We start from the raw sequence: 17,694 nt of genomic DNA on the forward strand, positions 1-17,694 counted from the left end.
TTGAACTTTGGTGTTAAAACGACCCAAACCAGTTGTTTAAGCCCCAAACCGGTACAACCACTGGTCTTGTCTGTAGGCCATATGGAAGCTGTTCTCATTGTGGATTACAAATAGCAGTAGAAAAGTGCATGATTGCTGTATAATTACTGCTTTTGTGTGAGTTGAAAAAAATATAAATATTCAAACATTCAAAATGTGTCGTGGGGTTACACAAAAACAATTGCCTTCATTGTCCTTGAGAGTGTTTTGAATAATTTAACTTTTTAACAGGCTAGCCTACTCCTCACATATAGTTGAAAATGGCCAATATAATTATAAAAATCAGTGTGGCACATGGTGGAGGACCTAAAATGTATCGGGATTTAAAAAGTGGCGAAAACGATGTTGAAATTGAAACAAGGACACACCGTGTCATAGATGTGAAGCAACCTACACAGTTCAGCAGGAGGCGAGTGAATAATCCTGGTTCAGTGTGTCTGTAGACACTGGAATGCCAACGGCCACAAGTCAAGGCAAGGCAAGGCAAACTTTATTTATATATAGCACATTTCATACCCAAGGCAAATACAGTGTGCTTCACATAAAACAGAAACAATACATAAAAATCCTCCTAAGCCAACTTGATCAGGGCCACACACCACAACTATTTAAAATGACATTAAAAAAGAAAGAAAGACGGATAGAGATAAAATAAGTAAAACATAAATAAAGAAATAAAACATCTTACATCTTTTGAATACCTTGCTTTTACTTTGAAATGTATGATATTTCTGATTGAATATAGACACCTAAACAGTCTTTGAGTCTTAGTCTTTGAGTCTTAACAATTTCTTTGACGATTTTGTTGAACTACTGTCCAAAATCTCCACAGATTTAGATTGTCTGGCTATATTGGGTGACTTCAATATTCACATTGATAATCCAAATGATAACCATGCTAGAGAGCTGACTAGCATGCTAGAGGGTTTTGGTCTGTCTCAGCATGTGTCGGGGCCCATCCTCAATCATCAATTCTTTGACGTGTCTATAAATCTGGAACTACAAGCTAGGCCAAAAATTGTTAAATAACACTACATCAATGATACTGCTGCAGCCTTTATAAATGCCATATCTGTGTCACCAATGCGCAGTGGGCAATTGTCAAATTAGGAATGCCATTGATGACATTGCACCAGTGAAGGTGAAAATCTCAAATAAATAAACTTTAAAACGTAGTTTAAAGGTAAGTATGCCCAATATTTCCATCGTAACTGAATCAATCATGGCCGACAGACGCCATGACTTCTTTGCTGGTACTGCGCTTCTGAGCAATACGCTCACTGCTGCCAGCGGTCGAATGGTAGACTGCAGGAGCTTTTTCAAGTGGGCCAGGTGAGCGACCACCTACAGCAGTGTTTCTCAGCCCAGTCCTCAGATGCCATCTGTCCTGCTACTGCACGCATGGGTGCTGGTGAGAAAAACATTATTGACTTAACTTTTTGTACTGGTGTCCAGGTTGTGCGGCAAAGCTTGTGTTTGCATCCCACATGTGCAATACATCAAAGTGTAGGCCTAAATTAGCATCTGGCTATTACTGAGTTTCTAATTAGCAGTCTTAAAAATATATGAATTATTTAAAATCATCATTTGGCACAAATAGTCTATGTAGTATTACTGTGTGGTGATGAATGAGTGTGTGCTCACCACCAGACACCAGGCAGAGTTTGTGTGTATTGCTGTTGGCTGACCATCTCTCTGTGGTGGTGGTCTTCAGTATGCCTGGCAAAGACCTTCTTGCCATTCTGTGCATACGCAATGTTCTTACTACAAAGCTTACACCAGGCCATCCCTGGGATGTCTACCTTTGCTAACCACACATCATATCTCTGCCCTTGGGAATCTGTCTCTTCTAGCCACTGCCACCTCCACTTGTTCTTTAGCCCACGTTCCAGGTCACCTGTGGCAGCGTTCTTCTGCAGATATCGCATAGGCCTACCTTAAAGCAAAAAAAACGACCTTCAGTCTATTGCTTTTTCATAATTTGACAGAGAAATAGGGATGGGTATCATTAGGATTTTATCGATACTACTACTCTTATCGATACTCCTTATTGGTTCGGTTCTTTATCGATACTCATATCGGTTCTTTTTCATTACTAAATAATTGCTTTTTAAAAAATATATTATTTTTTTAAAAAGAATACATTCAGGACAGGATTAGAATGTATTTATATTTTAAATATAACTAAATGTTGTTTCTAGAGGAGCAACAGTAATGTTTACAACAGCAAAGTCACTATATAAACTCAATAATATCTCACTGGAAACAAATGTAAAATGTCAATAAAATAAATAATATTCCTGACATCACAATACTTGAGTGAAGTTTAGAAAGAATGAAGAACAGACATCAGTCAGTAGTGCCAGAGAACTGCATTATACTCTGGACAATTTTGGACTGATTCAGCATGTCAGGGCCCACCCACTGCAAGGGCCACACACTGGACTTAATTATGTCAAAAGGTCTTAATATCTCTAAGGTTGTGGTTACTGATGTTGCTCTCTGACCACTACTGTGTTTTCTTTGAGATGACTGTCACTGCTGAGACCCATACCAGGACAGATGGAATCTCAAGACGGTATATCAATGAGAACACCAGTACATCATTTATCCAGGCTTTCTCCACGTCACCTGCTCTCACTTTGGCCTCTGTCAGTGATCTTGTGGATAACTTGCCTTCGAAAATTACAAATATCATTGATGCCACTGCACCTGCAAAAGTTAAAGCGATCTGTGGTAAGAGAAAGGCACCATGGAGAAAAGCCACATTAGTAAAGCTCCAAAAAACAGAGTGCCGGAAAGCTGAATGCAGGTGGTGAAAAACAAAACACAAAAACAAAACTTTTTTTGCTGAACTCATTAACAAAAATATTAATAATGCACATGTCTTATTCTCCACTGTTGATAGGCTGACTAACCCCAAAGTGAAAGTAGCCCCTGAACTGCTCTCCACTCAGTCATGTAATGACTTTGCCTCCTTTTTTACTGAAAAGATTCAGAAGATTAGACAAGAAGTCAGCACCTCCATTTCAAGTAAAATTTCTGAGTCACCTTTGTATTTACACAAAACAAATCTAGCTAACATGTCACAGTTTAATCCAGTTGATTACAAAACACTAGAAGGAGTTGTGTTGCATCTAAAGTCTTCTACCTGCTGCCTCGATAGTCTACCGACAAACCTTTTTAAGAATGTTTTTGATTGTATTGCAGCAGATTTACTGTAGATAGTCAACAGTTCCCTTTTACCAGGTGATTTCCCTAAGGCCTTGAAAACTGCAGTTATTAAGCCTCTTCTGAAAAAGAATAACCTTGATTCCTCAATAATTACTAATTACAGGCCCATATTGAATCTGCCGTTTCTGAGTAAAATAATTGAAAAGGTTGTCTTCCTACAACTTAACAGTTTCCTAACCTCCAACAATACTCTTGATATCTTCCAATCGGGATTTCGGTCCCATCACAGCACTGAGACCGCTCTAGTAAAGGTTTTAAATGATATTCGTTTTAATACGGACTGCGGAAAAATCTCAGTTCTAGTTTTATTGGACCTTAGTGCTGCGTTTGATACAGTAGACCATGACATACTGGTAGGCAGACTGGAAAAATGGGTAGGGCTGTCTGGTACAGTCCTAAACTGGTTTAAATCTTACTTAGAAGACAGAGACTACTTTGTATCTATCGGTATCTGAGCGAACAAAAATGGCATGTGGAGTTCCCCAGGGCTCGATCCTCGGGCCTCTTCTGTTCAATCTCTACATGCTGCCACTAGCTCAAATTATGCAAAACAACAGTATTTCCTATCATAATTACACGGATGACACACAGATCTACATAGCTTTATAGGCAGATGACTATGGTCCAATAGACTCACTAAATAAGTGCATTGAACAAATCAATGACTGGATGTGCCACAATTTTCTGCAACTAAATAAAGATAAAACTGAAATAATTGTTTTTGGTGCCAAAGAGGAGAGACTTAAAGTCACTGGTGACCTTGAATCCCTCTCACTGGAGACTAGAAACCAAGTCAGAAATCTTGGTGTATTCATGGACTCTGACCGAAACTTCAACAGCCACATCAAGACAATTACAAAATCTGCCTCCTATCACCTTAAAAATATCGCAAGAATTAAAGAATTCATGTCCAAGGAGGACCTTGAAAAACTCGTTCATGCGTTTGTTACAGTAGTCAAGCCTACTAAAAATAAATTTACAGGTCTCTCTAAAAAAAACTCTTAGACAACTGCAGCTCATCCAGAATGCTGCTGCCAGGGTTCGAACCAGGACTAAGAACCTGGACCACATCACTCCAGTGCTGAGATCACTGCACTGGCTTCCTGTGTGCCAAAGAATTGAGTTTAAAATTCTGTTGCATGTTTATAAAGCACTAAATGGTTTAGGACCAAAATACATTTCTGATATCCTTCAATGTTATGAACCTGCTGGACCCCTCAGGTCTCCAGGTGCTGGTCTGCTTACTGTTCCAGGGTCAGAACAAAGCATGGAGAAGCAGCTGTTAGTTTTTATGCTCCTCAGGCCTGGAACAAACTTCCAGAACATCTGAGGTCTGCCTCCACTTTAGAATCTTTCAAATCAGGGCTTAAAACTTTTCTGTTCGCCAGGGCTTTTTAAGAAATTTAGGGCAACACTCATCTGCACTATTATATTTATTTATATCTTTTTTATTTTTATTTTAAATGTGATTTTAATGTACTTTTCACTTTTCTAATCCTCTTGCACTCCTCTTGTCTTTTCTTTTATCTTTCGATTTCACTTGATTTAAACTGCACTAGTTTACTTTTTATGTCTTTTATCTTGTGGATCTCTTTTGCACTTTTTAATTGTATATTTTTTACCTTTACTGTATTTTTGATTACTCTGTAAAGCACTGAATTGCCTCAGTGTATGAAATGGGCTATACAAATAAAGCTGCCTTGCCTGCCAGTATCAGTCATTCATCCTGTCCTCTGTCCTCCTCCCTCTGCTGATGCAGGAACCGCTGGTAGAGGGAGGAGGGCTGCTTTGTCTCAGTCGGCAGAAAAGTTTACAAAAATTTGCCAAATCTTAAGATACGTGGCAAACTAAGCTAAACAGTTTCCAGACAGCTTTTGTTTTAGCTTGTTTGTAACAATTCGCTAGCGCGCTACATGTTTATGCTTGTTGAACAGGTGTATTGATAAAGTATTGGCTTTTTACTTGTGAAGGTTTATTGCACTTACAGTAAGGAGCGTAGTTGTCATCAACTCAAGTAAAACGTTATCTTTCACTTCACCGATGGGTACCAATACCGGGTTTCGGTACCCATCCCTACAGCGAAATAAGTGCACATTAAATAAAATTGCCATACCTTTGATTATTTTGGAGAAAATAGACGTATAAATCGATGCATTATACAACGGCGGGAAGCTGGAACAAGCGTTGATGTCTGGAACAACGAGCGTCTCTTTCCCTTGTCGTTTAATCGTATACAAAGCGAAAAGCGGAAATGCGGTGGCAGAGTCAACTGAAACTGACCTTAAGTCGCGTAGCAACACGCATAATGGATAAGAGGATCTATTAGTGGTAAAAATAAACGGACTATGACGGAACAAATAATTCACTTTTGACGGAAATCCGTCTGTAGACGGAGCTCTTGCACCCATGTGCACGGTTGCACACCTGATTCAATTTAGGGCCACCCGCTCTCATGACACCTGAACTGAATCAGGTGTACAAAAGTCGAGCTGGAGCTACAAGTTGAGGTAAAATTTTTCAGCCAGAGTGTAACAATAAGTTTACACATTTACACAAGTTCAAGTTTGTGTATTTATATAGCCCTTCATCACATGCATATCTCAAAGGAATTTACAGAGAATGAACCTAACTAGATCTAACTAATCAACAATCATAGAACAGAATTATATCATTAATACACACACACACAAAACAAACTGAGCAATTAAATGGTCACTCTCCTGTGTGGACTCTCATGTGTCTCTTCAAGTTTCTTTGATGACCAATACTTTTACCACAGACTGAGCAATTAAATGGTTTCTCTCCTGTGTGGATTCTCATGTGTGCCGTCAAGTATCCCTTACAGGCAAAACTTTTACCACAGACTGAGCAATTAAACGGTTTCTCTCCTGTGTGGATTTTCATGTGTAACGTCAACTCTTTATTTTGAGTAAAACTTTTACCACAGACTATGCAATTAAATGGTTTCTCTCCTGTGTGGACTCTCATGTGCATCATCAATCGTACTTTATAATCATAACCTTTACCACAGACTGAGCAATTAAATGGTTTCTCTTCTGTGTGGATTCTCATGTGTGCCGTCAAGTATCCCTTACAACCAAAACCTTTGCCACAGACTGAGCAATTAAATGGTTTCTCTCCTGTGTGGATTCTCATGTGTATTGTCAAGTGTTTCTTTTGAATATAATGTTTACCACAGACTGAGCACTTAAATGGTTTCTCTCCTGTGTGGATTCTCATGTGTGACGTCAGGTATTTATTTTGAGTAAAATGTTTACCACAGAGTGAGCAATCAAATGGTTTCTCTCCTGTGTGGACCCTCATGTGTATCATCAATTGTACTTTAGAACCAAAACTTTTACCACAGACTGAACAATTAAATGGTTTCTCTCCTGTGTGGACTTTCATGTGTGACGTCAAGTGTTTATTTTGAGTAAAACCTTTACCACAGACTGAGCAATTAAATGGTTTCTCTCCTGTGTGGACCCTCATGTGTATCATCAATTGTACTTTAGAACCAAAACTTTTACCACAGACTGAGCAATTAAATGGTTTCTCTCCTGTGTGGACCCTCATGTGTATCATCAATTGTACTTTAGAACCAAAACTTTCACCACAGACTGAGCAATTAAATGGTTTCTCTCCTTTGTGGATTCTCATGTGTCTATTCAAGTATCCTTTACAACCAAATCTTTTACCACAGACTGAGCAATTAAATGGTTTCTCTCCTGTGTGGCTTCTCATGTGTGTTGTCAAGTGTTTTTTTTGAATAAAACGTTTACCACAGACTGAGCAATTAAATGGTTTCTCTCCTGTGTGGATTCTCATGTGTGTTGTCAAGTGATCTTTATAACCAAAACTTTTACCACAGACTGAGCAATTAAATGGTTTCTCACCTGTATGTACTATCATGTGTCTCAGCAGAGTTGCCTTGCGGCCAAATCTGTTACCACAAACTGAGCAACTAAAGCGTTTCTGCCCACTGTTTTGCCGTGAGTCTGAACCTGACTGAGGTTCACTAGTCTCCATCCAATAATCATTACTGTCTTCAGTCTCAGGTTCAGAAGAGTCTGAAGTCTTGCCATCACTAGTTGGTTGTAAATCACTAGCTGGATCTAAGTTCCTGGCTGGTTCTGATACTCCACAGTCCTCTCCATCAGCTTCTGTTTTCATCTGTTCAGTTGAGCTGCTGGCTAGAGGCTCTGCCTCTCTGTTCTCCTCAGTTTGGCTTTGATGAAGCTGTGAGGACTGAGGTTTCTCTTCATCATCTTCACTCTTCACAGGGACAGAGGTGGATGGGAACTTGGTGATATCAGCCTCCTCCAGCCCTTGAAGCTGCTCTCCCTCCTGACTGGTCCAGAGTTCCTCCTGTTCCTCTTTAATGTGTGGGGGCTCTGGGTCCTCCTGGTCCAGACTGGGGCTCCACTCCTGCTGCTCAGGGGGAACCTCTTCTTTACTGACCAACAGCTGCTGGAGGTCTGTAGGTACAAATGAAATACAGACATATTCACATGAAAACAGGAAAACTGTGACTGTAAGTCAACCGACACTTGTCACTGGGGATGGGAGGATGTGGTATCTCACGATTCAATTCAGCCACGATTCAGTGTGATAAAAGTTAGATAAATACAAACTAGGGCTGCACGATAAATCAATATTATCGTTTATCGTCTTTCAGTGGGATTATATTGTGATGATATGGTGATTTTGGGATATCGAGACGCACAATTCTGCTGTCTTAACTGATGAGAACAAGCAAATTGTATTTAGAAACTCAGACAAAATGAAGTATGGTAGGAATATTATGTGAAAATTTCAGTGTAGTTTGACATCACACCAAACATTACCATTCGGTTCAATATGATGAACAATAATTTGATTATTTAACGAGCCATATAGTCATATATATCGATATTAAAAAAATCCTTATGATTATCGTGATATTGATTTCAACCATATCGTCCAGCCCTAATACAAACTATGATTTTACAACATTGCCATTATTACTTAAATCTTTTTAGCAATATTTTTCGTGCAATGGTAAATAAGAATCAATCACAATCACAATAAAAGTGCCTCATATAACCACCTCAATCAGAATAAACTAGCCCATTATGAATTACATTTCATTCCATTTGAGAGGGCTAGTATAACCCAATAGATAACAGTCAATAGATAACATTTCATCATGTAAACGCTCATTCCAATCACTTTCTTTTGTTGGAATAGGCTCAGGCTTCATCCTTTTCCACCCATTTATGGGGTTTTCACTTGAAAATGGTTTATAAGATATTACCTACAAGGAGAATGCTTAAGTTGGTTATTGGTTACTTTCACAAGCCGTTTTCTTGCCTTTGTCCCCTCTCACAATTATGTGGGGAGTTCATGATGACCAAAATACTTCATTGAATACAATTGTGTTGCTTGGCAAACTTTACATATTTAATAATCCAAATTAAACAGTTATCATTGGCTTCATTTATTTCCTTCCTCAAACATCACTATTTGTTGGAAAGGCTAATTATGAGAGGGAAAGGTAAGGGACTTGCTTTTACTGGTAAATGGGAAAAACTATCAGTTATAAAGGCATGGGATTTTGAGCTTTTTTGTATTCTTCTGTTCCTGTTTTTCACCTTTTTTTGCCTTGTGTATTGGCTTTATTTATAAAAACTGTAAATGGAGTGTATAATACTTTATTATGTTCTGTTCTTTTATGTAACTTTATACGTTATATATAAGCTTATATGACTATACCAGCATTTGTTTATAGTTTATAGTTTGTTTAGTTAGTTAGACTTGCTCTACCTTTTTTTCTTCATAACTGGGCTCCATTCTCTCCAGTTAATATACTTTGTTTTACATTTGTTATGTTTACAGTGTTTTTCTTCTCTTTTCTGATGTCTCTACATGTTTGTTTTTTTTCTGTCTTTTCTGTGTGATTTTATGTTGTATTGTTATTTTTGTTAAGTAAATAAAAAAAAAACCCCAAAAAACACCGGGGTGCTCAGGCTTGACATAGGCTGCGCAGCCCGTTCTTTTTTTTGTTCGTTTTTTGGCAGTAAAAGTTTGAAACATAGTGGTACTCATCTCAGGGATTGTAACACCCATGATGACCTCCTGTTCATTGTTTTCAAATTTTAAAAAAAGTGGAAAAAAAATAAATTAATTAATCTCCAAATATCTTCCCAATCTTAATTATTAATTTTGATAGATATCTCTTTCTCCCATTTGTAACATTTACTTCAAAAATATAGGCAATGGTAGCTGCCATATTGGTCTGGTTTACTTGACACCAGTAACCAGATGCTTCAATTTATCCATAAGGTCTTAATAAACCACCACTGACAGCGGCGTCACATTCTTTTTTCACCACATGGACTTGATACTTTTAACTGCAACAATTGCGCCGAAGACCGCAGAACTTGTAAAATGGTCAAATTAACAATGTTACATAAAGAGTCTAATGTCTAAAGAGGCTATTGACTGAACAACGTCATGTTAATCTGTGCGAGCCATTCTGGTCCTTGATTTTGAAGTTGCCACCCAAGTTTAACCAATCCTGACAAGTCCCACTTTCACACTGACTCCATTTTGCCAATATTCAAAATAGAAATTGGGAGAAGTAAAGGGAGGAACAGGGAAAGATCATAAGGGCTTCTGTTTTAGGAAGGTTTGTTAAAGCATTAGTATGCAAGTGTTATAACCATGTAAAACTGGGTATTTCCTTATTATTTAAACTGATTTATAATTTCCATAATTATTGGATTTCAGTTCTGTGAGTGCATTGGAACTCAGGAGAGAGATCCAGTATTACTCTGAAAAGACTAAAGTATGAACTTTGTTCTTATATTTGTTATATTTTTTAAATTTGTTTTAGCCTACTTAATTAAAAATTGCATTTCCGCACTGACTCAAGTACAGTACAGTAAACATTCACAATTAAAGATTATCCGTTTATTTTCCAATTGAGCATTGAGCCTTTAATAAAAATGTCATTTTAATTTTTCATAAACATATTTAAGTCAAGTCAAATGTATTTATAAGTTAATTTAAAAACAACTGTAGTTGACCAAAGTGCTGTACAGTGCAAAGATGCCAGACAGTGGGCACACAATGAAAGAAACAAAACATATCAAATACAATGAATAAGAGTACACAGAAATCAGAACAGGGCAACAACAGATGTACACACATGGATTTACCTTGGATCATTGCAAATTTTTTTTTTTTTTTAATTGTTTATGTATATATTCTATATATATATATATATATATATATATATATATATATATATATATATAAAGAATATCGGCCAATATATCGATATCATAAATTTTTTATTCCCCAATATTGGTATCGGCCCCAAAAATCCAGTATCGGTCAGGCTCTACTGTATAGAGGGCATAGTTCTAATAGCGTCTGCCAGTGGCACAATGGCAATGGCGAACAAGAGGGGCGACAGGGGGCATCCTTGTCTCAAACCATGGTACAACTAAAACAATTAGTCACCACGGCTGCCTGTGGCTTATCATATTCGGTCCCCAAGACCGAATTTATTAAGGGAATACAATAAGACCATTCTACCCAATCATAGGCTTTTTCAGCATCTAAAGAGAGCACTAGCCCATCAACATCCTTTTTTTGGGATGCCTGAATAACATTAAGACGTCTCACATTATTACATGAATTTCGTCTTTTTATAAAGCCTATTTGATCTTCTTTTTGATTTTAGGTAAAAAAGGACCTCTATACGGGGGGGCCAAAGGAATATCTTCCGGTCCACGCTAAGAAGGGATATTGGTCTGTAAGATGAACAAGACTCTGAGCTCTTACCTTTTTTCAAAATGGGTGAGATATTTGCTTCCCTTAAAGTCTGAGGTAAGTGATGTTCTGTAGAGTTTTAATATCAGTTAGTACTTCCTCTTTGGAAATGCGGGCATTAAGACCAGATTGAAGCACCAGTGACATAATAGCAAGCTCAAGGTTAGCAAAAAAACTTCCATTAACTCAATTGAATGACTGGGTTGTTCAGATGAATAGAGATTAGAGGTCGACTGATTAATTGTTTGGCCGATTAATCGGCACCGACAGGACGTTTAACAAACTATCGTTATTGGCGGAACTTGGCTCCAATAGTGGCCGATGGTCACGTGGGGACGTACATCACCGTTTTGCATGGATACACAAGTCAAGGTACCTTGTGTACCTGAGATAATTTATATTTAAATGAAAGTTAACTTTAAGACAGCTTTATTCGTAAATTATGAGCATGATAAGGTTGTTGGTTATAGTATGGCATTATTAATGCATTAGACTGAAGATAACTGCTGCTCTGCTGAAAGCATGCTGTCTCTGTTTTGCTAGCAAGCATGGTCGTTAGAGTTTGGCTAGCCATAAGTGCAAGCCTAGCACAACTATGGGCCAATGGCCATATCATTTGAGGGCCACTTTTGCTGAAAATATCTGTGTGCGAGTGATTACCGCCTGATAATAATCTAAACAACTGTTAAAGACCCCATGAAATGGCACCCTTTCTTCCTTGATTTTATGAGACGAGCGCTGGCACTCGATCGAGAGAGGGGCAGCCATAAATGCATGACAGACTTTAAATTACGTTTTTCAATGTAGACTACATCAGAGATATTTTTTTCAGAAAGCAATTCTCCACTCCATGAAAGGTATCGGCTATCGGCTTTTCCCTGCTCCAAACTATCGTTATTATATCGGCCTTTAAAAATCCACTAGTGGTCGACCTCTAATAGAGATTTATATAAAATGTTTTAAATGCATCATTAATTAGCTTATTGTCATATGTGCGATTATCTTGCTCATCATGCTGCAATTGAGTGTGAGTATGCTCTTTTTTTGTAAGATAAGCTAAATGGTTTCCAGGTTTGTCCCCATGTTCATAAAACTTTTGCCTTGCAAGTCTCATTTTCATCTCTTAATCTTGCATAAAAAGGCTTTCCAAGGTAGAGCTAACTGACGATATTTCTCCAAGAAGGGCCGGGGACGGAGAATCCACATTAGGGTTGGTCCGATGGACGACTGTCATCGACCACTGAGCCTTCTACATCGCGACTGAAATTTATTTTTAAATCTACCTGGTTTGTGCCTGCCTTAGTAAATCGGGGGGGGGGGGAGTCTTTATTTGTATCTCAAAACTGAGGATTCAAACTTAGTTACAGAGCGAACTCCTGCCACACTGATCCGTCAGAAAACGGACAGAATTACTAACGGATAGATTTCTGTCCGTTGGGTTGTTTTGGAACGTCACCGCTATTTTTTTTAAAAACGCCTCTGATTTGCGGTGACGAATCCGTCAAAAAAAAGTTCAACTGGGTTGCGCTGCCCGGCGTTGCCCGGACAACGGACAGCTCTCATTGAAAATTAATTGAAATGAACAGAGATGGACACAACGGACCTACTCTCCTGTTCTCTCCTAGGAACCGAATGGACCGATGGAGTGGCATTGTAACATTTCTTAACATTTCAGTATTTTTTCAAGAGAAGGTGCGGTTTGGTGGGTGCTTACCCTACACTCCCTCTAAAGTCTTTGTGCGGCAGATGATGTGGTGTGTTTGGGAGTGACTGAGTACCTACAGCCCTACAGTTGCGGTCATATTCAATCCTCTGCCTTATGGTACCTGAAGTAAATCTGAGGTTCTTTGATGTCCCTGCATTCCACCTGCACCGCTCATCTGTACATGCAAGCCCTGTCTTTCCACTGACCACTGCATTCTGCACCTATAATGATAACATTAAATTATACAGTACCTTTTGCATAGCTCCAATAATGTGTCACATCAACATGAACCTAAGCATACATGCACAAGAATAAAAGAATATTCAACAACTAACAGTGTCATTGAGAATAGAGGTTATTATTTTCAATGCTTCACAGTAAACAGGAGGTACATGGACTTGTCCCTACCTTCCACAAGATAGCTGCTGCATGGCTGCAGGACCTCCCTAACAGTGAAATGCACGAGCAACCAACTGTCTTGACGATTCCACTTTCTTTTACCATTACACAAGCAGTATGTTTAGTTTGGTGGATGTTCTGACTAGGGCTGGACCCGAATATTCGACTATTCGGATATCCGTTCGTTGGGTAGGTATTCGGTTTTCAATTTTGGGATTCGGATATTCGTTGTTTTAAATGTAATTTTATATGTAATCCGTAAGCCGGTTGCCATTGACGCTGTGAAGCAGTTTCTTTTTTTTTTTACTTGCATTCAAACGTCACATTTGCTGATCGCCATGGCGGCACAGAGAAAAAAGTACGACCTGAAATTCAAGCTGTCAGTTGTCAAATTTGCTGAACAAAACTCAGGAGAAGCAGCAGCAAGACATTTCTCCGTTGACCTTTTATTTATTTTTTTTAATCTTTTTTCTAAGGTAGGCTACCGGTATTTTGATACGGGGCTCTCTCTCTCTCTCTCTGTGCTTTAGAACGTAACCGCTGTGAAACAATCAGAAAATAACGGTTTATTTCTCTGATTCACCGGCTTTCTCGTTACTACGGCTCCCTCTCTTCATTAACTTTCTAGCTCGCTCGACCATCTCTCTCTAGCTCGCTCGACCATCTCTCTCTCTCTCTCTCGGGCTATTAATTGAAGTTATATGTATGTTAAGTATGTTTTCAGCGCTGTGTTTTTGTGAGGAGGAACTGTGACTATGTGTGAACTTTGTCGGGTGAACTGTTACCCGTGTATGGAAAGCCAAGCAGTTTGAAGGTTAACGCGCTTAACACCCCCCACCCCCCCACCCACGAATATTCGCTGTTGAGTACTACCAAAGCTCCGAAGCCCAAAAAATGGTATTTGGGACAGCCCTAGTTCTGACTCATTATTATGTTTTTTTAGGTACAGATTTTTTTTACTAAGCCTCAACACAACTGTCACATGACTCCAGGGGGGACACCGTAGTCTGCTGTGAGTATTGCTATTTTTGTCATAATGTCCCCAAAAAAAAGCATAATTACAGGCCAAATGATTTAGTCTACATCTAATATCCTACAGCTAACCAAACAAAATAGTTTTCAGTAGCTAAATGTGACTATTTGTTAGCTAGTTGGCTAACCAAATAAATGATTAACCTGACGACGATGGTTTAGCTTGCCAACTTCTGGTAAGTAAACTTTTGGTATTGTTAGCTGACGTTTGAGTGAGCATTTGATGTCACTCTACAGTAGACAGACATCAGAGAACAACACTGTCACCTCCAACATGTCCCGGCTTATGGCCTCAGAGTGCTATTGGAGCATCTTCAGTCTGCAGAACCTCTTCGCCAAGGGGGACATTCATCAGTTACTCCAGAAAGTTGATGCAGAGCTATGCAATCAGCTTCAAATTCAGATAACTTGGCTATAGAACAATCAAAACCGCAGTAACATTCCTTCAGTCCCTCTTTCACAAAACACAAGATGAAGTTTTTGACCAGTCTGTGTACAGGGATCTATCCACCTTAGTGAATAACATTTCTTGTCAGCACAGATGCTGTGATTGAATCAGCCGATACTGTGGCTGAGGTTTTCCCTCCTCCTTTGTTACAAGTTTGTTTTGATATTTAACTAATGTATTTATAGCATTATTATTGAGTAGCTTAGCCATTGCTTTCCTATATTTGTTATGTAAATGATCTTTTTTACAATTTAAAGTGTTATCATGCATGGTTTTACTGTATGAATATATTTAATATTAATTACATTTTGAACCCTTTAAACAAGTGTGTTTTATTTTGATTTTCCTACGTCTGGGGCCCTAGTGGGCAGCCCACACAAAGCCGTAAAGCTTTAGGCCTGGAGTGGGATGCCCACTACGTGCCCACTATTTCACGGCTGATATGGGCCCACTGTGGGCAGCCCACAAGGGCTTATTTGCTGATCTGGCGCTCTGGTTTTAGGATTTATACAATCAAGTTTCTGTGGATCAGAAGGAAACCCACAGACCGCTGGCCAAATTGTGTCCGCAAACAATGTTGACGCCCGTGGTCTACTGCCCTGCTTTGCAGTTGCTCACAGCAAGAATATCATAGCATGTGTGTGATTTACGTGAAAATAACATTTAAATGTCTCAAACCTGCTCTGTGTAACCGCACTTCAGGATTTAAAACAGCGTCCAGCAGCTTTCGTTGTCGGTCGATCTCCTCTTTTGAACGAGAAGCTTCCTCCTCGTACTCTGCTATCGTTCTTTCAAACAGCCCAAATATCTCTTCAGCAGCCGCAGTTAGTCGCTGGTTCACCAACGCTCTCAGCTTTTGGACTTTAGACATTTTCACACAGTGACAGGAACTTTTCCTTCTGAACGTTTTACTGACAAACTTTGTCCTTCAAAGCTCCAATAGCTTCACAGCTAAACCATTCATCTGAATCCATAAGAGAGAAGAGCTTCTTCTTCTTCTTCTTCTTCCTCTTCCTCTCAGAGCTAAACGGAGCCTCGGCTCCAGCTTCTTTATCCGTGATAAAATCATCCATACATACAGAGTCTTCTGTTGGTCAGTTAAAGTTGTAAACTAGACTTTTGAAAGGAAAAAATCAGGAAGTAGGCCTCCGCTCAAGCATGTTTACACACAGCGGCCGCCATCTTGCGCGACGTCACAAAGCTTTTTTTCCCTCCTTCCCGCTTCTTCCCCGATCCGTACCGGCTGCGCGATCCGTTCTGCACATGCGCGCGCATACGCGAGCGGGTCCGCCATTTTGGACAGCTAGGTACGGCAATGAACTTGGACAAACTTAATAGTGCATGTTTTATGGTTTTATGACTTTTAAATTTAACAGGACGTGCCGGCTGCCCGATCCGTTCTGCACCTGCGCGTGCTTATTGCTGCCCGATTTGTACTACGCATGTGTGAACATTTTACGGTGGTTGAAATACTTGACGGCCGCCAAAGAGTTTACGTAACCGGTCACGGTTTGGGGTTACACTTTGGGCCGAAAGACTTTGGCTGGTGCAAATGATAACTAGCAAATACGTTTAAAAATCAACTATTGATAACTTAGCCACAGTAGCTGATGAACCAGAACAGTATCAGACATATGGTAGCTCAATCACCTATCATCAGAAGAATATTAGTGATAAAAAGAACAAAGACTTACTATAGTTACAAAAGTTTGGAGAAACTCAACCCTGAACATTCTCAGTGGGTTACTATCTTATCAAAAAATGTCATTTTAAGTTGTGCTTTTTTTTAAATACAAATTGCTTTCCATTTAAAAACTTTGTGTGGATGGGGGAATAGAGAGTTGTAGGGGCTTGGTGTGGGTACTGGCAGCAGGGGATGCTGTCTCCCTGCAATGGGCAGACTAATTAGAGGCTGACTGCCTACACCGACTGACAAGCGGGATGTAATGAGAGACGCTGAGAACTGACAAAGGAAAGACAGTCTTGGGCTGCAAGGTGAGCTGGGGGAGCATTCTGTGTGTTTGTGCGGCTTGGTACTCTCTTGGGAGGGGAGGCGGTCGTTCGCATATGTTTAGAGCTGCCGGGGACGAAGACAGTTAGGTAGGGGGGAAAGCAGGTTCCAGTGCTAGGAGGGGAGGCCTGTTGCCTCCTTTAGCTAGTGAGGGCTGGGGCTTGTGTCCAGCAGCGGCACGTCGCTGTATGCTGTGGTCCTGTATGCTGTGGTCCTGTATGCTGGGGTCCTGTATGCTGTGGTCCTGTATGCTGTGGTGCTGTGGTCCTGTATGCTGTGGTCCTGTATGCTGGGGTCCTGTGGTAATCCTGTCCTGCGCCACTGACAAAGCCATGATTCCCCAGGGAGTCGGACGGCGCCACGTTCTGTGTTTGTTGTTTGTACGGTCCTGTCTCTGTCTTAGTTCCTGTGATTAGTTTTAGCGGCTTTAATTTGCGTGGGGAGCCTGTAGGGGAAAAGCGAGTCAGCTATATTGCTCCTGGGGTGGAGGGTGTGTGGTTTCTTCCGATTTAGATGATGATGATGATGATGATGATGATGATGATGATGATGATGATGATGTTTATTTGTATGGCACTTATCAAAAACAGAGTTACAAACTGCAACACTCAAAATATTCACAATCAGAGTTTTTGTTAATATCATTCAGCCCTATTTCTGTTAAACAGGCGCTTATCTCATTAGATTGTTGACCTCCCTACACATGTAAATCACATATCACATCCCCTGTAAACAGTTCTCTACATACAATGAAATATTGGTATACTATGCACTAATCTGTGATAAAGCCGTAGAAATGGTATAGTAATCGTTGCTATTCTCTCAGACCATAAAATAGCAACGTGTTAGCGTAGTGGAGTTCACTATTTTTGTACACCAACACACTAATAGGAAATAAAGCAAAATGTCCAAATATGATGCAGGATTAAGACTCTCAGAGAAGATTCTATTTTGGACATTAGGTCTTTCTAGCTGTTGATATTCTGGGGTTTGGCATGATAGCTC

At 39.7% G+C, this 17,694-nt stretch overlaps 1 protein-coding gene across 2 annotated transcripts; it reads right to left on the bottom strand.

Moving 5' to 3' along the window:
• Nucleotides 1-575: 575 nt before the first annotated feature.
• On the bottom strand, nt 576-15,835 carry LOC139646190 (zinc finger protein 665-like). Of its 2 annotated transcripts, XM_071522123.1 has the most exons (3): nt 15,357-15,835; nt 7,170-7,751; nt 576-1,975 (listed from the first exon to the last, which is right to left on the bottom strand). In XM_071522123.1, the coding sequence occupies exons 1-3, from the start codon at nt 15,547-15,549 to the stop codon at nt 1,680-1,682; spliced, it is 1,071 nt and encodes a 356-aa protein (XP_071378224.1). In that variant the 5' UTR covers nt 15,550-15,835; the 3' UTR covers nt 576-1,679. The 2 variants fall into 2 exon arrangements, with proteins under 2 accessions (XP_071378224.1, XP_071378223.1); XM_071522122.1 differs by lacking the exon at nt 576-1,975 and having other exon boundaries at nt 4,853-7,751.
• Nucleotides 15,836-17,694: the final 1,859 nt, after the last annotated feature.

The sequence above is a fragment of the Centroberyx affinis genome, unplaced genomic scaffold, assembly GCF_046629955.1.
Source record: "Centroberyx affinis isolate AG114_WGS23_722 - 3 ecotype Tasmania unplaced genomic scaffold, CSIRO-AGI_Caff_v1 ptg000953l_1, whole genome shotgun sequence".
In the NCBI taxonomy this organism is placed as follows: Eukaryota; Metazoa; Chordata; class Actinopteri; order Beryciformes; family Berycidae; genus Centroberyx; species Centroberyx affinis.

Excerpts from the sequence above, each read along its gene's own strand:
- LOC139646190 (XM_071522122.1), bottom strand. The coding sequence starts at position 15,549 with ATGTCTAAAGTCCAAAAGCTGAGAGCGTTGGTGAACCAGCGACTAACT. Across the intron at positions 7,752-15,356 it reads AGTGCGGTTACACAGAGCAG|ACCTCCAGCAGCTGTTGGTC; the intron begins GTTTGAGACATT and ends TTGTACCTACAG.